Below are 19928 nucleotides of genomic sequence, written 5' to 3' on the forward strand. Positions count from 1 at the left end.
GACCCATTTTGGAGGTACAGTCCTCTTTGGCAAACTCTGTAAATTGGATGCCTCAAGTGGCTAGACGCTACCTCTCGTTTCCCTCTGTTTGCTCAGTCGAGCTCTATTTGTTGGAATGCGTGTCAGAAAAAAGATCCTCACAAGCGTGCAAAATGGGAACTTCCCGTTCGAAAAAACTCACGATCCCCCTGTCAGGGCGGTGAAAGTGAAAAGCGTGGAAATGGAAACAGAACCAGCCTTCGTTTTGCAGCCCTCTCGCGTTCCGTGTCTCACCCCGCGCGCCTCTCTTTTCCGCGCCGAACCCTGTCGCACCCGCGACAAGGTACAGAGGAAAAACGAATTGAGGGCCGATCTGAAACCTCCAGAACGCGGTAGGAGTTAGCATCACCTGCGACTCCGCTCGACAGAAAACCGGGGATCCAACGCAGCAGGAAGAGAGGAGAGATCCACTGTCTCGTGTGCTTCCGTCTCCCTTCTGGTCTGACTGCGTTCAAGCCCTCCCTAGGGGATCGCCTCTTGCAGAACTTTGGTTTTGCTCGTCTATTCCCCAGAGAGAAGCGTGGTGCCAAACTGAACTCTCTTCTCGGGTCCCTTTGGTTTCTGTGCATCCTCTCCTTTTTTGTCGTTTCCTTCTGTCGCTACAGGGGTTCTCCTTCTACCCTCGGTGAGCGTGTAGTCCTGGCGTCGAAGCGCCGAATCGGTGAGGATGTCCACGCGGCCTTGCAGGCGCATATCAGGCTGAAACAATTGCAAAAAAACCAAAGGATCTCACACACACATGGTGAGAGCTGCAGAGACACGAAAGACGACTGAAGGCACACCCGGCGCCGGACCGGGGCAGGGGAAGAGGGGAATCGGAGCAAAGGGGGAAAGGGAGCATCTAGGAGGAAACCGCGAAGCACTGGACGAGGCTCTGAAACGGGGCACGCGTGAAAAAGGACGGGAGACATGATCTTCCACAGGTGCGGCGTGCTCTGCCTTTGTTTCCACTAGCTTTCGCGTTTCGCATCACCACTCCAGAGAATAGAAACAGGAGAAAGACACGAGGATGCCGCGACAGAGCACACACACGAATCGCCGCGCATCAAGGCCGACCTTTCTGGGCAGACGGCACGGATCCGCCCAAGACGCAGACTGCGTGGAAGAGCGCTCAAGGCTCCCCAGAAAACGCTTGTAAATAATCCTGTCTCACGGAAGAGATAGTAACTTCTTTGTACCAATCTACATTGGGGGCTCGGAAGTCGTTTTCCCAAGAACCAACGCGATCGGTGGGGGAGCCGTCAGGGGAAAATGGAAAACGAAAGGTGAAAAGAGCGATGCGTGTCTCGCGCTTACAAAGATGTTGCGCGAGAGCATGGAAGGCTCCCCTGCCAGTGCGTCCAACTCGTCGCGCAGTCGGCAGTGTCTCAGCCTGAAACAAACGCGAGAAGAAAGAGAAGAAGAAGCAGGAAAGGCGCTGAACAAAGCGGAGACGACAGAGAACCCGAGGATGGCGAGACGTAGGTGACGGAGAGGAGGACAAGAAGGCGAAAAGACAGGAGAGAAAAGAGCGGATCGACAGAGGAGCGATGAAACAAGGAGCGGAGAACGGAAGAAAAGGACGAAGGCGGAGACTCGGGCGAACACGCAAGCTGCAGGGTATGGGAAGCAAGGAACTCTGCTTTTTCAACGGTAACGCGACTTTGAACGCCCGGCCCTCCAGCGTCTCGCTCCTTCAGTTCGTCCCACACAAGCGGCAGACGAAGCTACAAAAAAGGGAAACAAGGCGTCGACGTCACCGCCTCGACTCTTGGCGAGGAGCCCGAAGACACATGCAGTCGCTGTATGCGCGCGCGCTCCGAGGGGAAGAAGTGACGCAGACTCGGCCTCTCAACTCCGTCCGATTTGGCAAGAAAAGGTGCCTACCAGGCGTGAAGGAAATCAGCTGGAGGGAGGACACTGCGAAGATACTGGAGGAATGACTCGCTCCATTCCATCGTGTCGACTTCTCTCTGGAGCTCGAGCTGGCGAGAAAGAACCACCCCCATTTTGTCCTCCGTGCAGCTCTGCGAACCGAGACAGCAAGGAGCAAAACAGACAGGGGAACCCGCGACGCTCAGAGACGAGGACCACGCCCAACGCCGCGCCGCCTAAACTGAGGGTGCACGGGGCGAGAAAGCCGGAAACAAAGAAGGAGCGAGCGGAGAACAACAAGAGAGAGGGCGAACTAGAACCAAACGGAGAGTGCAACGAAGCGAGACGCTGACACAGAGGAAGGGCGAGAAGAAGGCACACCGCAGAGGAAGAAGAGACAGACGTGTTGAGAGCGAGGAGACAAGAAAGACGGAGACGAAAAGAGAGATGAACGAAACGTAGAGAGAGAAAAAGCGAAAGGAAAAAACGAACGAGAACAAGAGAGATATGCAGAGAGTGAAGCAGGGAAAGAGAGAAAGGAAGGGAGAAAAAGAGAAAGCAGGAACGAGACGGAAGAAGAGAGAAGAGAAGGATGGAATCGAGAGACCAAGAGAAAGCGACGAGACAAGAGAAAGAACAACAGGGAGGACAGAGAACAGGAATCAAGCCAAGGAGAGAGGGGGCGGACGACACAGATAGGTAGACAAGGAGTAAGATTGCGATCGGAGGAAAGAAGGAAGGGCAAGATGAACCAAGTTGAGCAGAGAGAAGAGAGCAGCGAAAGACATCAGTGTTGAGATAAAGGACAAAGGAAGGATGGAGAAGATCGGAGACGAAGAAGCAAAGAACTCGGAGCAGCTGTTTTGTTTTTTAGGGCCTGAAGTCGGGTGCTTACGTGCAGTTGCGTGATTGCTTCTTCAAGGATCGCGTAGCATCTCTGTTCCTCCTCGCGACAGTTTCGGCGGACCCCACTGCAGCGGCGACACCATAAATCGGAGAAACAAGTTGAACCACAGAGAGGACGAGAGACGGGGCGCGCTGGGCCTCGAGACACAGCACACGCGACAGAGTAGCCGGCAACGCACCTGGGTCACACGTGATGCAGCCGAGCGATGGAGCGACAGAGATACCTCCAGAGAAGGGTGCGACAGAAGGACAGCGAGAACGCCGGGCACAGAGCCAGCAACATGAGAAGGCAGCCGTGCGTACAGCTCTCGCGAAAGGTGTTTCAGGAAGAAAGGCAGGCAGCTCAAGCGACCGCGCGATATGGAGGGACAGAGAGGGAAGCGACAAAAAGTGAGAGGAAGCGAAACTGGTGGATACGTCAAACTGGAAACATAAAAATAAAGGGAATCGCTCTAGAGGGGAAACGATGTGTCGACTGCGGAGGCACGTAAGGCGCCAGCGCTCCCGATATGCTTCTGCCTGGCATCTGACTTCATTCTCAAAGTGGGTGAGTTTCAAGACGACCTTACTCGAGCATCTTTTGCACTTCCTCGAGACGCTTCTCCAACTCTGTTCGCCGTGCGGCCAAAACAAAATGTGGTTTCTTTGCCATGTGCAGCACAGCCTGGTACGGCTTGTTCAGAGGCATCAGGGATCTTCCTCCAGCAACTGAGCGAACAGACACGAGCGACGAACATCTCCAGACGCGAACCACTAGGATGGACGGGAAAAAGGCGAGGGGAGAACAGATTTTCTCGTTTGCTGACGTGTGCTGGAGCTTCGCACACCGCCAGCTGCGAACAAACCTTATGCCAGGGAAACGAGCACTCAAGACCGAAAAGTCGGAACACCTCGCAGGCGATTTATCTGCGCCGGAAACGAAACGCTGCGCGTGCGTTTCTCTCACCAATGGATCCGGACCCTTCGTCGTCAAGCGCTTTGCTCGACGCAAAGTGAAGGTGGTTCCCGCGACAGAGCCGGCAGACAGCGACGTGACAAATCGAGCAAAAGAGCTCGTAGACTTCTCCGGGATGATGTTTGCACGTCCCAAACGGCCGTGGCATCTGCAAGAAAAAACGCGAGGACGACAGCCGACGGTGGAAAGCCTTCTTCATCAGCATACAGGAAGCGAGTCTTGCAAATGGTAACAGAGAAAACCTAAATGAGAAGGGAGAAACGAGCAGCCAGAGCTCGACAGGCGAACCGTCCAAGTAAAGAGACGATTCTCGTGCAAGAGGAAAGACACTCAAACAGAAAAACGTATCAAGAGGAAAACACGAGCGTTTCTCTAACCTCGTTTAGCGGGACGCGGATGTGCCGGGAGACGAGACGGTTTTGCTGGTGTATAAGTTCGTCACACGATGCACATAGGCTGCAGACAAAGGCAAGAAAAGAAACAAACGTCGGCCTCGTCCCTCCCACTGTCCACCCGAGCGGAGTGCTTGATTCTCCTCCTCGCGGCCACTGTCCTGCTCTCTCCTGTTCGCTCTCTTCTTCTGTGTGCATAAATCTCTCTCCGTTTCTCCGATCTGGAACGTCCCATGGGTCAGGCTGTGTAGCGGTTCCCTTCCACGTAGATCACTGTTTCCCTCTCTTATACGACTCTAGCTGCGCAGATGCGTTCGGAGACAAGTACGTTTGAATGTAGTTGCCGACATGCACCGATAGGGAGACAAGTAGATGGACAGAAATTTAAAGATTAATACCGAGACTTGTACATATATAGATATATATGTAATTAATGCGTGTATCTAACGCATAGAGGTGGAGATAAGCGGAAAGAGCGGGTTACCAACATATCTTTTTGCACAGAGAGAAGTACACAAAGCAGAGCGGAGAGGTGGGCCGAGGCCGGCGTCTGAAGGGAGAGACGGAGGGAAATGCAGTTTTGCGGAATCCAAGATTTTGGGTTACCGTGCAGCGTCTGCTGGGCACCAGATGCAGGCTGGGTTGTCTTGGCAGTTGTCGCAGAGAGGCACGGCGAAGAGCTCGTCCAGCGTTGGGTCCATTTCGAACAAGAGAAAAAATCTCGGAAGCACCTGCACACAAACGGTTGTGTCCCCATCCTTTCGTAGAGAAGACTGAAACACTCCGTCTCACGTAGAAAGGTGTCCGTATGTACAGATCTACATGAGCGTGTTTTCTGTAAAGATGTCGAAGTGTTTGTGTGAGTGGGGTCTACCAGGAGCCTGTGGTCAAACGTCTGGCCCCTGCTGCCTTGGAAAGGCATGCACGCGTGTTTCTAGTCCCTTCCGCAGAAATAAAGTGTGACGCAGCGGCGCGGGGACGACACCCTGTGCGTTCCCTGTCATCGCGCTCGTCTCTCTCTCGCATTTCGTCCTTGGCTTCGCTGCGAAGAACGGAGCCGTTCAAGCAATCTTTTGAGGATCGGCACGCGACCGATATCGATTCCTCACACTCGCCGCCGCACAAACACTCATCCGGTCTAGATCGTATGATCTGTGGGACCGTCAAAGCGCTCCAGAAGCGTTGCTCCTTTTCTCTACGGTACTTGAATCCCAACCGTCTCCCACGTTGCGTCTCGCTTCTTCTGGGCTTCTTCGTCGCCTAGGCTGCGCGCTTGCTTCACTACTTTCTCCCCTCGCTTCTCTCCGATCTGCCTTTCTTCGTTTCTTTTTGCCGCCGTCTTGGACTCACCTGTGAGGAGTCGTAAACAACGTAGTCGTGCCGGAACGTATACTGAGGCAACACGCCTGGCGTCACTCTCTTTCCGTCTCCAAACACGGAGGGAAAAGACGGCGGTGGAGAGTTCCTTGTGTCTTGATCCTTCGCACTCTTCAACAAGCCGTCTTCTCCGTTTTTCAAGTCGTCGACCGTTTGGTAGTGCACCGTCAGACTTTCCTCCGGGGGCAGCGTACCTTTCTCCAGATAAGCCGAGTCGTATTCCCAGAGGAGCGAAAAGCGACTTCCACACGCTTCCTTCTCGTCTTCAACAACTACCGAGCGACCGACGCCTGCGCACGCACAATGCAAGAAAAGCAGCAAAAAAGACCTCTGGATCGTGTGACGTCTTTTTCCGCCACAGAGCCGACTCCTTGGAAGCGGTGTGAACCCGGTGGCCGAAATGCACTTTTTAATGTTCCGGTGCCCCGTACAATCAAGAGTTACACAGCCGTCCAGAACTGAAGCAACAGCACACACAAAGCTTCCAGATCTAGATATCTATCTACCTGTTATTGTGCACCCCTAAGCGTATATGTTTATGTAGACGTATCCACTATAGTAATCCAATACATAATCCAATACATATATATTCACATACGCATGCATCCTAGATGAATGGCGATGTGTCCACACCTGTGGAGAAGCCCAGCGTCTACCTTATCCCCCTAAGATATCATAGAAATATTCACGACCGTGTATCTCTGAGTCCCGAAATGTATATGTATGTGCATGCCCACCTGTCGCTGATCTATGCACCCAAAAGACAAAGAGCGAGAGGAATAGGCACACAGACACAAAGACATATAGCGATCGCCCTCTTAACACGTTTAAACAGGTGCGTGACTCGAGACAGGAACAGCAGCTTCTGTGTCTCGCGCTCCTTACCGACTTGACACAGGAGATACTCAAAGATTCTCCTTTCGCCCGTCAGGAGCTGTGAACGGGCGGCTTCGAGAAATTTGCTTCTGTCCTTCTTCGCTTCCTCCTGGCGTGCCGACACAGCCGCTGAGGACAGTTTCCAGGCATCGGCGCACACGCCAACGTACGGTTCGTGCCCGTGTTGAAAGAGCCCACAGACTGGTCTGCGCATCCTTTCCTACGGAAGGTTGCTAGCAAGGTGTCCAGGAAAGTTCCGCGATGCTGCGAGGCGCAAACGCCCTCAAAAAGGAGACAGCTTTGCCTGCGCTCCGCTCGGCTCTCGATCGCGGTCTACCTACTAGCGTGTGTACACGTAGATATCTATATACAGCTGCATGCACGCATCTACAGACTACAAAGGCAAATGCACAGGTGCACGTGTGTGTGTGTTGTCAGCTGTCGCTCTGCCTTGTCTCGTTCGGTTCCTTGTTGGAGTTCGGGCACCGACACGGCCTCGACACCCTGAGGCTGTTCATGTCTCTTTTTCCTTTGTCTTCGCGCTCTGTCACTAGCAATCACGCTCTTCTCTTCGCTTATCTTTCCCTTCTGCGCGCCGTCTCTCCGCAACTCACTAGAAGGAAGAACGAACGGATCGTCTGCTTCGGAGGGGCCTCCACGCATGAGAGGGAAGCCTGGTAGACTGCGGTCAAAAGAAACCACGGACAGGCACAGGCGCCGCACACACGGTGATTCACCAGGAATGCTACACAAAGAAAGAACCCAGGGCGCAAGCGCTTGGCCCCAGCGCGAAACAAACCGGTGAGGATCACCTGCCTCGGCGTCCTCTCAGCGAGGGTCATTGAGGAGCGGTTTTGTGCGCCTGCGCGTGTTGTTTCGCGAGACAGCCCACGCCTAGGCCGAAGTCCGACCTGGACTCTCTCCCTCCAAGAAAGGGATAGTGTTTTTTGTACCTGAAGTTGCCGACGGCAAATCGCATGCCCGTCATCGGGATCTTTAAGCCTCTCCGAGCGACATCTTGCAGCGAGTTGTCCTCGTCGAGAGAGGCGGTGTCGACGAAGGAGTAGGTAAGCAGACGGCCCTGAAGAAAGCGCAGACGCGCGAGACGCCCGTGAGACGCAGAGGTCGCACAGGCGAGCGAGTGTCCGAAGCGCGAGACAGAGAGGGCAGAGGGGATGAAATCGTTTTGACGAATCGCGGGTGCACTCTTGCGACACGCGGTTCCCCGGTTTTCAAGCAGCGAGGAAGCGAAGAGGAAATACGCTCTTGTCGGCTGTCAAGGATGACGGCCACGCTGGGGGCGGGTATGCGTGTCGAAGACGAGGCTCGAAGCTGAACAACTGTCAACACTGCGGAGAGAGGCTCTGCGTCCCCATGTTGCCACTATCCGTGCCTTGCGTGTGTCTTCTCCCGCCTTACCTGTGTTCTTCTTTCAAAGGCACTGATGAGGTGGGGCGTGGCGATGTGCCAGGCTTCGAGCAGCCGCACGCGAGACGTCCTCACGCTCATCTGAAGCAGATACTCGAGGAAAGACCACTCGTCGGAGTCTCGCAAGACGACTCCCAAGTCTTTCTCGGAAACGCGAATGTCGCCGCCCACGTTCGTCGCCATGGTGAGGTGTTTCGAGCGAGAAAGAAGACGAACGGTGGAGGCGGCGAAGCGTCGAGGGGATTGCAGAGGCAAAAGGAGGTAGAAAAGAGAGTGCAGGTGCTCGGTTCCACAGAGACGAGAGAGAGAGAAGGGATGAAACGAACGGTCCTCTGGAGGGAAAGGCGACGTGCGCCGGAGACAGCTGCCAAGAGACGAATGCGAAAAATGCAGCAAGGGAATCCGAGACGAAAGGAAGAGAGCGAGAGACAGCCAGACGTGTGGAGAAGTGCAGCTGAAAATACAGCCGACGGACAGCGACAGGAAAAAGAAAGACAAAAAGGACAGACAAAATGGCACAGGGAAGGGGGCCAAGACGCGAGAAGGGAGAGGAACTCGACGAGAGAAGAATGAACAGGGAGGAGAAGGCTGTGAAGCAAAAATGCGAGGCAGCAACCCTATGGGACCGAGAAGAAGAGAGGCCGCACCGCCCGCAAGTCCGCGACGGAGAAGAGAGAAGAAGGAGACAGGAAGACAACAAAAGAAGAGAAGAGAAAACTGGAAAGGAGAGAGAAAAGGATATTGCGAGGTGAAAGAGACAGGCTACAGGAAAGGGAGAAGAGGAGCCGGAAGAGACGAAGCGAGACAGGTACGGCAGCGTGTGCGGAGAAACAAAATTGAGGAAGACGTTCTACGTTCTCGAACGTTGACTAAGGTGACAAGGAATACAAGGAAAATCCGAAAGACTCCAAGGGAAAGAAGAAGAAGCTAGCCAAGGAAGCATAGGATTGAGGACCGCATCCCAAGAACTGGGCCGCAGAAGACCGGGGGGAAGGACAGGAAATTGACAAGAAATTGTGGAGCTCCTGAGGACAAGCTCTGCTCTCGAGCATCAACCGAAAGTCTACGCTCAGTCGGTTGGGCACAAGACGAGGCTTGAAAATGAAGAGAACTTCGCGAGTCGTCGCGGAAGGGAGACAAGACACAAAAACGCACGGGAACTTTGATGATCTTGTGATTCGTGGCACCAGAGAGCCCGAGCCGACGCTCTTCGTCGTCCCTCTCTGGATTTTTTCACATGACGCTCTCCTTCGGAAGACAAGAAAGACCGAAATAAACGTTAAAAGAAGGGGGGAAATGCAGGGAAAAGAGAGAGAATCGACAGAGAAAAGTGAGAACGACGGGGTGGCTACAAGACGTGCTGCCGATCGAGCTCCCCGATCAAAACCCCCGTCCTCTCTCGGCCCGCGTTCTGAAAAGGCGAGAGGCGAAACGGCAGCGAAGAAAAGAACTTCTTCTCGCCCTGAAAGAAAGTCGAAAACAAACGGGAGTCCCTTGAAGTTGGAGGGGCGAACGAGTCACCGCCGAGAACAAGGCGTTGTTCGTCTTTTCTTCTCTTGGACAAGACAAGGAACCACCTCTGGTGTCCGCGCGAAACGGTTCGGCTCTTTTGTGTGAGACGCATGCAGTCGAACACGCCAACGGGGAACAAAAAGCAAGAAGAAAAGGGAGTCCAAAATGAAAAGAAGGGAACGGAGGAAGTCCCGAAGAATACGAGAGGCACAAAACGCTCAAAAGGGTGGGGAAACAGAGGCATTTATCGCGTTCACTTCAAAAAAGGGGAACCCGTCGCCTCTCATTCTTGTGCATGAGACAAATGAGAGGATGAGCGCCACGGAGACACGGGACATGCGAAGCAAAAACGGAAAACTCACCCGGTGCGTCACTCTCTTTCCCCCGCCGACCCATCCCCAACAGGAAACCGACTCCACGTTGTGCTCCTTCTCGCCGAAGCGCCGTTTCGAGCAGAAGGAAAGAAGATCATCGTTCTTCACTTTGTTTTCACAGGTAAGCCAGGCAACGACGCTGGCGCGCGCCGTCCACGAGGCGACCGCACAGTGGGAAATCATCTATGTGAAGGCGCCCTCACGCGCACACAGCGCCCCAGAGCAGGCGCAGAAAAAAAACACAGAAAGAGAAGATAACGCAAGGAAGGTGAAGTCTTCCTTCTTCCCTTCCGTATGGAGGACGTTCCTCGTGTCGCAAAGACACCGCTTCTCGGCTCTTCTGCGTAGAAGCCACTGATGAACAAATGCGGCACATGCACATGCCATCTTCACATCAAAGCGTATCTCCATCCAGGCGAACATGCTCAAGCAAAGGACGAACGACAGAGGGGGGGGGGGGGGGGGTGAAAACCCTCTACTGACGCCCTCTGCATCTCGCTTTGGATGAGGCGACGAGCGACAGAGTCAAAAACACGAGCCTGCAAATAGACAAAAAGATGCCCACCGCTAGAGGTATCAGAGGCGATTGGACACCCTCTTGCCTTTCAACCCCTCCAAACTCCCCCCAAAGTGCGCGGCGCCGCTCGCGTCCACGCCAGCGAAGGTTACTTCGCACTCGCTGCTGCCTTGTATCCGGGAAAAAAATGGGGCATTTCCAAAGGAACATCCGAACACAAGCGCGTGTTACGCTCCCGGACTTCACACCTCCTGAGCAAGCGACGACCGAACCACTGAATCCTCCACACGTATATATACATATATATATATATATATATACATATATATATATATATATACATATATATATATATATACGTGTGAAGGTGTTGCATTGCTCCCCGTATCTTTGTTGTTCTAACCATCGGAGCTCGTGTACAAGCAGCCTGAGAGGGGAAGTTGTTGTGAGAGACAAGAAAACTTGATGCATGCCAAGTCAGCGGCTGATGTTGGCATCGTCAACCGCTGCTTTATCGGCGGCGGCGGCGAGAAGGAATTTGACCTGAATTCCTCTCTTCGTTCTCCCCCGATATGAGTGTGACTCGAATGCAATAACTGCAGAGCGCCCGTCATGTAGACACTAGAAGGCTGGCCCTTCTCTCTTTTTTAGTGCTCTAGCTTCCCGTCCAGCTGCCTATATCGCTGTGGCTTCCGCTTTCTTCGTCCTTTCTTCTCACTTTCCATAGTTCCGTCCCGCTCGTTCGCTTTGTTGTTTTCCCTGGTCATCTCCGTCTTTTTCGTGTTCGCGCTTTTCCTCTCTCCGTCTTTCGTGTTCTCTTTCCCTCGTAATCTCCATCTCGTCCTTCTCCCACTCTGTCCGGTTTTCTCTACCCCTACTGGGGTCTAACCTCTGACTCTTTCTCTCTGGTGTTCTCCACCTGTTTGCTCCCTCTGCTTTGATCACTCCTCGGATACCTCTCTTGGAAGTTTCCGCTCTCTCTCGTCCTCTCTCAGTGGTTCGTTCTCTCTCTGCTGTTACCTCGCTCTGCGTCTCTCTGACCCTCCGTTGGATTCGCCGTTGTTCTCCCTTGCTCTCTCTATGACTCTCGCGTCATCTGTCCTTGTCCCCCTGTCCGTCGCTCTCTTCTCTGTGTCTCATCTGCTCACTCTATCATCCTCCCCTATCACGCACTTCCTCTCGCTCCTGTTCGCCCGCGCAGTTGTTTTGTGTCTGTGACGTCCCCCGCCCCCGCTTGCTGTCCCCCGCTGTGTTGCTGTTTTGCTCTCTTTTTTATGCATCTGTGCTCTGTCGGTATCAGTATCCTGGTTGGGCTTTCTGTCTCGCCTTTTGGGAGTCCCGTCCTTTCTACCTCCTGTCCACTTTAGTTCCTCCCTAGATCTCTCTCTGTTCCACGAAATGAGGACGGCTCGCAGCTCTCCAGCACAGCAGCGTGGAGCTTGCGCTCGAGAATAGACCGTGGAGCCGTGAGACGACCCGGGGAAGGCCCCATCGCACAAACACGAGACACCCAGCGCTGTCGGCATCAAAGCGTCTTCGGAGACATTGAGGCGACGCGGCCCCCACAGAATTGCCACAAGTCCACACAGGAACAGAAGGCTGCAGAAAGAAGGAAACGGCCGACAGAAAACTGTCTTGCCACGAACAGCGCGACGGAGCCACGCAACTCTGTGATGGACGCAGTGTGACGCGACAGAGAAAAACGTTTCCACCGACAAGACATCTAGACGGCCCCCCGGAAGTCTAAGCGAATTTGACAACGAGAGCGGCTGCATGCAGCCACAGCAGAGCTTCAGCTTTTTCCACGTCGTGCGCGCCTTCAACGTAGCCGAAGCGTTTCTGTTGTTCCTCGGCTTCAATGTTTGCTGCTTGCCAAAAGTAAGTAATCCGCTCATTTAATTCCGCTCGCAGGCCGTCGTTCGGCTGTTGCTGGTCCTCGCCAGCTAAGACCCCGTCGGAGGCTGTGGAAGGCGTTTTTGACTCTCCAAAACTCGACAGAGTCCTCTCCGCCTGGTTGGCCTGGTGTTCGCTGTCAGCGCCGCCGCACAGAGACTGCAGAAGTTCGTCAGCGAGGATGAGGGAGCGAAGCTGCATGGCGGCGACTTGGAACGCCGCGAGGTAAAACGGAGAGCACGAGCAGTAGAAGGTTTCGAGACGCTGTGGAGACAAGGGGAAAGACGCGACGGGGAACGGTGAGAGACAAAGACGACCGAGAGGAAGGTGACAAAGATCAGGACCAAAATGAAAGCGGGCTGCAGATAGAGAGCCTGGCGGGACAACGCCGCAAACAAAGACGCCGAGACGAAGAGGTCGAGGCAGACACACGACACACACACGGAGCAAAAGGGTAAAGGGAGAACGCAGAGGAAACGAACAAACACGCGAGCACGCAGCAGGCAGCTAGAGCGGCAAAGCGGAAGGAGGCACGGGACGGCGGACGCCACCACGAAAGTGGCGAAAACATCGAAAGGACGAAATACACAAGCGTACCTCCACGACGCTGTTGCTTTGGTGAACGATCGAAAACCCTTTGTTGCGGTGTAGAGACTCCCCGCCGCATCGGCGCCTCTCGAAAGCCCGCACGTGCGCTTCGAGAACGTCTTCTTCCCTTCGCCGGACTTCGTCCTTCCATGGGCCGCTCAGGCGCTCTCGCAGGAACCGCGACGCCGACGAGAAAGGTTCTTCTTCTGACGGGAGAGGCGCGGCGCTTCCCAAAGGTGCACAGCCTGGGACAGACAGAGGCGACTGCTTTTCCTCGGGTCCGCTCACTTCTTCTCTCGACAAGGCTGTATCGCCGTCGAGCAGAGACACCAGGGTGGCTGCCGTCTCTCTGGGGTTCGCTTGAATGCGGTCAACTGCGGTGAAGACGATCGAGGAAACAGGCTGTCGGAGAGCAAACGGCCGTTCCCTGATGAACCGCTGGAGCCTGGCGCCGTGTTCGTGGACCCAGTCTCTGCTCGCGCGCCTTCCCTCGGCTGAGTCGTGCGTCCCGGGCATCCCTTCGCCTCCTTCTGCACAACGTCCCGACGGCGGGGGGGACAGAGACGAAGCTAGAGAAACAGTCGCCGACGGAGACCGAGAAGACGTGCGCAACGCGGACTCCTTGCTATCTGGCGTCTCGTTCCCGGCTGAGCGAGCCAGGCACTTCCGCAGCTCGGCTCGGAGCCCCAACTGCTCAGCTGCAACCAAAAGAGCGAGATCCTGCGAGGGGAAGAGAAGGTCGCGCGAGCCGGGAGTCCGGAAAGTCTCGTCGTCCAGCAGCAGACGGAATCCGAGAGACGAAGAAGAAAACGAAGAGGAAGACGGCGGAGAAGCGCGAGCTGAGGCGGAGGAAGAGGCGACATGCGGGGCGAGAAGCTTCGTTTCCGTGGCTGTTCCGGCGGTCCGTCGAACTTCTTCAACGCGGATACGGGAGTCCGTGCCCAGGGCGTTTTGCTTCAGAGACCGAAGAAGCGTGTAGCCAACTGCAGGGGGCGAGGCGGAAGAAAAATGTCGCCTAAATCCATCACCCCTGAGGAGCGTCCAAAGCCTCCCTCCGTTGTGTCCCACGGCTTTCGCTCGCCCACAGGAAAGGCAGTCAAAGACAAGTGCATGTCTCTCTTGACGGCGCTTCTTCTGCGTGGAGACTGACGCACACTGCGGGAGACCAGGGATGTCTCCTTTCTCCTGCGACAGAAAATCCTCATCTCGGTCACCACCGCTCCGCGATTTTGTAGATGAGCACCGGTGAGGACGCCGAGCACGCGCCGGCAACGCAGAAGACGCAGGCCGCGCAACGGGCTCTCGCCGCAAGAAAGCCGAGCAGAGTCGCAAGATGTGTCCCTCCGAGGCGGGGCGCGCCGGACCGGGGGGAGTGTGTCGTCTGAGGGGTCTGACGCCACCAAGAGGCACGAGCGAGGAGGAGCAGACGCGCGATCCTGCAGAGGCGAAAGACGCAAGCGACGCCACGCGAGATCCCGACGCTAGGGGAAAGGGAGAGGCAGCGAACCTCATCTCGGCTCACAACCAGCGGCTGGACAGCAGAGCACGCCGAGGAAGGACGAAACGCAGCGAGAAGGACAAAAACAGCGAGAAGGACAAGAATGCGACGCACCCCACACATCCGGAGGCAAGACGCCTCCGCGGAGAAGGTCACCCCGAGGAAAAGAAGGCGGGGGGAGAAGGGAGCGCGAGCGCAGCGCGGGAGGAAGCCGAGGCCGGGAGGGCGGGAGTAAAAGGGGAGGCGTGAGGGGGAGCAGAGAGACCGGAAGAGACAGAGGACACAGAAGGAATTAATGAAGAAGGCAGAAGGGCCGGAATGGAAACGGCAACGTCCTTCGTCCGTTTCTCTCCACGAAGGCAAGGAATGCCTGATTCTGAGTGTTGCCACGAGGGTGTGCGAAGACGCCCGAGACGCGGAGCGTGAGAGAAACCTCAGGCTGAGCAGGAGAGAGAAGAGCACGGAGGGGCCGGGAGAAGCTGGAGAGGACAGTCTCTCTCCTTCGTTGGTTGACGGAATTAATAAGGATCGCGTGAGATAACTAAAAAGAGAGAAGAAACCGAGAGGGAAGATAACGAAGGAGAAAAGGACACAAAGATGCACGCGTGAGTTGCCGGTTACATGCAAAAACCACGGCTTTTTGCATGCTGTCAACTTCCCGCTCTGCATCAATTTATGTTTGCAGTCCTCTTTCTTCCTTTGGTTGCCTTCAAGTTTTATACTGCTTCTTCTGTTTTCTCGGAACAGCGAAACAGTTACAGATGAGGAGTGCTCGGTTCTCCGCCGGGACAATGTCTCCCCGGCGACCGTAGTGTACGTACTGTGTCTCTGCGCCCTTCCCTCGTTTCCCCTGCCGGCTCCTCCAGAGCTTTTTCCTCATCCCTTTGTGTCTCTTCTTCTTTGGTCCATTAAGAGGCTTCCAGGTTTTCCGTATCTCTCTTTCCGCGCATTCGTCTTTCAGTCCCTCGTCCTCTCCTTCTTCCTCTCCTTCTTCCTCTCTCTCCTGCGTCGACCGCTTACGCTCTCCGTAGTTCGCTGCCTCTCGTCTGAGCCTTTGATCCGTCTTCGCCGCCCATTTTCTTTTTCTCTGTTTTCCTCGCGGTTTCGCCTCTTCTGCCTGTCATTGCGTTTGGTGAACAGCTTGTCAATGGGGCGGGCAGTGACCGCCCCGGACTTCCGGCCGGCAGCGTCTCGTGCGTGCGGACTCTTTTTTCTTGAGGAGAAACTCCGTTTTCTCTCGCCTCTGTTTTAATACGATGTCTCTGCCACCCTTGGGGCCCAACAATGCGGCATCGCCTTCATCTTTCGTGCCGCCGATTCTTCCTCCGAGCTATCCCTTTAGCTCCTTTGCTTCGCCGTCTCTCGCCCTCTCTGTCCAGGCTCGTGCGCTTCTGCCTCTTGTCTCCCCACCTTCCGCCTCGTCGCTCAGAAAGCGAAGGAAACGTTCTCTCCACGACTTCTTAACTCCCGCCTGTCCAACTGCGCGGTCTCTTCCGTCCTCTTCGCTCGCCTCGTCTGCGTCTCCGCCTGCGTCGGTCACGGATCAGCGATTCCAGTTTTCTTTTGAGTCTTCTCTGGATCAACAGAAACAGGAGGAGGGGCGCCTGCTGAACGAGCAGGGGATCTCCAGAGCAGACTGCGTGAGCGGACGTCAATGGGGAAGACACACCGTTGTGTGCAGGCACTGGTGGAAAGGGATGTGCATGAAAGGCGAGTTCTGCGACTTTCTTCACCAACTCATCTACCACCGGATGCCCGCGTGCCGGAACCAACTGTGCTGTCCAGATACCAGACGGTAAGCCAGGCTCAGACGCTCGAGCGTCAGAACGCAAGACCCGCGCCCATACAGTCAAAGAATCGTCGCTTCACCGGCGTAAATGCCAGGAAACAGATAGGCGGACACGTGCACGCCCTGTCTATACAAATACACATGCGCCCGTCCTCCTTTCGACGTGGAGAGAGGCGTGCCTGAGTTTATATATATATACATACATATATATACATATTTATTGACAGAGGGAGCAGTGGAAAAGCGTCTATGTGTGCCCACCCACAGCTGCGGTAGTAGATATATATATATATATATATATATCCGGCAGATATGTATATATATATATATATGTATGTTTGATTTCCTCCCGAATTGCGGCGCCTTTCGCTGTGTCGGAGTGTCTCTCATTGTCGCTGCTCTGCTCGGTTGTTTTTCGGCGCAGAGGCTCTCTCCCTGGGTCTCTGGTCTCTCCTCTGTGTTTCTCCGCCCCCTTTGTTCTCCGTGTTTGTCCCACTTGTCCCTTTCGCTTCGCTCGAGAGCCGCGTTTGTTTGCAGCGGGTGTTGCCCGTTCCGACACGAAGAGGCGGGCGCTCCGGCGGGAGGGACGAAGCCCCCAGCGGGGCCCTCGGCGCCTGCGACCGGCGACGGGGCGGCCGTCGCTGCGGGAGGCGAGGGCGACGACGGGAGCGGCTCTTTCGGGGCGACGCTTCCGGACTTCACTTCGACGGACTACGTGTCCGGCGGCGCGGGAGTGAGCAGCAGCCAGCAGGAATGCGTGAACTACTTCCTGGGGTTCTGTAAGCACGGGCCGAAGTGTCGTCGTAGACACACGGCGCGAAACCGACGAGACGTCCCGTCGATTCTGCCCACGTGGTTCCTCGATCAAATTCTGGCCAATCCGGTGAGCAGCGACACAGATGGCGACACTGCAGAGAAGCGAACTCTCAGAACAAGGGGAGAGAGAGAATGGCGGCAAAGAGACGCTAGAGATCAGGGAAGAACAGGGAGTCTGGCGAAACACATTCCTGCAGACAAACTCATGGCGGATGAGACATCAAGATGCATCCGTGTGTAGATCTACGCACGCCAAGCAGAGGGCATACAGTTTCGGCGCGGGCGAAAAACAAAGATTAAGAGACGCGGATGCAAGCGGAGTGTAAACAAATCGGCGGGAGAAACGAGAGTGATATGGGAGAGAATGACTCCCGTGGATGGACAGTACGTTTTTGCCTGTTGTGTACCCGTGTGAGCGTCTCTGAATGTGGAGGAAGAGATAGCGACATGTCGATGCATACATACACATGCTTCTCGGCGTGGGTTTCCCATTTGCTCTCCTTTCGCTTTGATTCCCATAAAAGCATATATATGTATGTATATATATATATATATATATGCTTTTATATGCATTGTTGCATGTGGATGTACATGTCTGTATGTGTGTATTTGTGGTAGCGATGTGAACCTGCAGCGAGGCGGGTGCACGTGTGTGTGTGAGGCAGCGCGTGTTGCTTGGGTCGCCGAAGGGCTGTGGATGTCGCGAAGGCGTGGGTGTGGTTTTCTCTCTTCAGCAAGTGTTCCCAACGGAGCTGGACTCGGAGAGTGAAGATCAACTGGCTCGAGTGGTCAGCCTCTGTCGGCAGCTTGCGCAGGCGTCCCGGGGATCGGCCCCAGCGCCGCCGGTCTCTTCCCACGCGAGTCTCTCCTCGTTTTCGACTGCTCCAGCGGGCGCGAGTTTGCGTGGAGGGGCGGACCCCTCGCGGGGCGCGTCGATGAGTGAGAGCCAGGCTGCCGAGAAAGAGCGATCGGCCTTTCGCAGTTCGTTCTCTTCCGCGGCTGCATCTGCAGGCGCAGCTTCTGCGGCCTTCCCGTCTGGCGCGTACGCCGCAGCGGGGACGCAGCGAGAAGGCGCGTTCTCTTCGGCCGCGCTGCTCGTCCCGTCGACGACCTGCGTGGTTCCGCTCCTCGTCGATCCCCTCGGCCAGGCGGCTTCGCCCCAGAGCACCAAGCGCTTCTTCATCATCAAAAGCAACCGGATGAGCAACATCTACACGTCTGTCCAGCACGGCGTCTGGGCCACGAGCAAAGGCAACACGCGGAAGCTGATCAATGCATTCACCTCCACTGACCACGTCTTGCTGCTCTTTTCGGCAAACGAGAGCGGAGGCTTCCAGGGGTTTGGCAGGATGATGACTCTGCCCGACGCGCAACTCTTCCCTGGCATCTGGGGCCCAGTGCAGCTGCGCCTCGGAGGCAACTTCCGCGTCATGTGGCTGAAGCAGTGCAAGGTCGAGTTCGAAGAACTCGGGAAAGTGACCAACCCCTGGAACGAGGACTTGCCGCTGCGGAAAAGCAGAGATGGAACGGTGGGAAGCGACGCCTTGGCCCCTCTGTCCCCAAACCCCACGGAGACCCGAAAAGCTGCACATGCAAGCATGCGGGATCATCTACACTTTTCGTTATTGGACAAAACACGTGTTAACAGACGAATCCATCCGAGACGTGCGCTTTTGCGAACGGCATTTTTTATTTATTCATACGTCTTTTGGTGCACCCGCCGTTGCATCCTCTTGTGTACGTCCAGGCACCGGTCGACGCGTGTGTCTATGTCCAGCTTTTTGTGGATTCTTCCCGCTTTGTTTTCAGGAAGTGCCTCCAGCGTTAGGGTCTCTGTTGTGCACGTGGATGGCCCAGAGACCGTCCGAGGATCTGCTAGCCGGCACCGGCATCGACGCTGCAACTCGCATCGATCACTCGGCCTTCTTCACGATGCTTCTCCAGAACAAGCTGCTGTCTGTCCCTCCCTCGGGAACCGTGGAGGGGACACTGCAGCCGACAGCGCCGATCGAGTTGCGAGGACACTGTGGATCCCAGCCTCAGATGGCGAACGGCCGCGCCGGGGGAGTCTCTGGTGGAGACGGGGGTCAGTACGGCGGACAGCACTGGTCGTGAAACGCGAAAGACGAGGAAGACGATCGTGCGAAAGGAAACTCAGTGTGAAAACAGACGGAAGCCGTTCTCTCCCCATGCTGGGCCAGATGGACGTTTTGATGTCGTAGACTGGGGGCGGGGGGTGGGGGGGGGTGGGGAAGGCGGACAAGGCGAATGAACCAGGCGCGGGCGCGAGCGTGGTCGCAAAGACGAAATAGGAGGCGAATGAACACGAAGGGAGGATCGGGCAGAGAGAGAAGAGAAGGTGGAGAAAAGGCAGAGGACGAGAGGCAATGGTGCACAGACATAGTGTGTAACAGCCAATCAGGACAGGGACAAGGCAGAACGACAGAGAGAAAGGGAGAAGTGAGGAAGACGGGGAACAACGAGGTCCATTCTCTCTCACGTGGTGAGGAAAAGGAAAAGTGTCGCAGGACCAGAGCGGGGGTGCTGGGCACCAGAAATGTCTTGGTTTCCCTGCATGTTCCCCAGTCGATGCGTTAAGGGATGAGAACGACGGAATGAAGACGGACGAGTCGCCGTCTTCCTGGCGCGCGTGGCAATGTTGCCTCAGTTGTTCATTTCGTCTTACTGTATTTGCCACTCGCGTGCTCCCTGTCCGGTCATATATCCAGGCCGAACTAGCCCGTGGCGCGAGATCAGTACACTGTAGGATCGATGCTTTCTACGCAGTCGCTGCTTGATACATGAAGGAAGACAGACCGATCTTGCACGGAAAATGCCGAGGCGGCAGGGGTCTGCCTAGGCGGCGCGATCCCAAAAATCAGAACCCATGGGGACAAGAACGAGCCGTCTCACGATCCGTCAAAAAAGGAGTGGTAGCAGGCCGTCGCTTCATTTTCGTGTGCTGCACAAAACGGGAATCGAGGCATGGAAGCCCTTGAACAAAATCATGTCGTTTTTAGACCGACACCGTCTGCGCGTGTTTGTCACCTCAGTTCCCAACCTGCTTTCTCCAATACCAAATATTTGGGACCTTGGCTCCTTGGAGGATACTAC

General features: G+C 55.4%; 3 protein-coding genes across 3 annotated transcripts; 1 reads left to right on the forward strand and 2 right to left on the reverse strand.

Moving 5' to 3' along the window:
• Positions 1–540: 540 nt before the first annotated feature.
• Positions 541–8010, reverse strand: NCLIV_023190 (B-box zinc finger family protein, related; the record flags this gene model as incomplete). The annotated part of the gene is made up of 11 exons (XM_003882514.1): positions 541–738; positions 1336–1411; positions 1906–2045; positions 2789–2864; positions 3369–3507; positions 3746–3902; positions 5497–5813; positions 6409–6528; positions 7014–7081; positions 7353–7480; positions 7819–8010. The coding sequence occupies 11 exons, from the start codon at positions 8008–8010 to the stop codon at positions 541–543; spliced, it is 1611 nt and encodes a 536-aa protein (XP_003882563.1).
• A 3963-nt stretch (positions 8011–11973) lies between these two features.
• Positions 11974–14223, reverse strand: NCLIV_023200 (conserved hypothetical protein; the record flags this gene model as incomplete). Its single annotated transcript, XM_003882515.1, has 2 exons — positions 11974–12387; positions 12721–14223. The coding sequence occupies 2 exons, from the start codon at positions 14221–14223 to the stop codon at positions 11974–11976; spliced, it is 1917 nt and encodes a 638-aa protein (XP_003882564.1).
• A 1242-nt stretch (positions 14224–15465) lies between these two features.
• NCLIV_023210 (YT521-B-like family protein, related) lies at positions 15466–18929 on the forward strand (the record flags this gene model as incomplete). Its single annotated transcript, XM_003882516.1, has 4 exons — positions 15466–16004; positions 16536–16881; positions 17549–18343; positions 18624–18929. 4 exons carry the CDS (start codon positions 15466–15468, stop codon positions 18927–18929), a joined length of 1986 nt encoding a protein of 661 aa, XP_003882565.1.
• Positions 18930–19928: the final 999 nt, after the last annotated feature.

This window comes from Neospora caninum, chromosome VIIa, assembly GCF_000208865.1.
Source record: "Neospora caninum Liverpool complete genome, chromosome VIIa".
Lineage (NCBI taxonomy): Eukaryota > Apicomplexa > Conoidasida > Eucoccidiorida > Sarcocystidae > Neospora > Neospora caninum.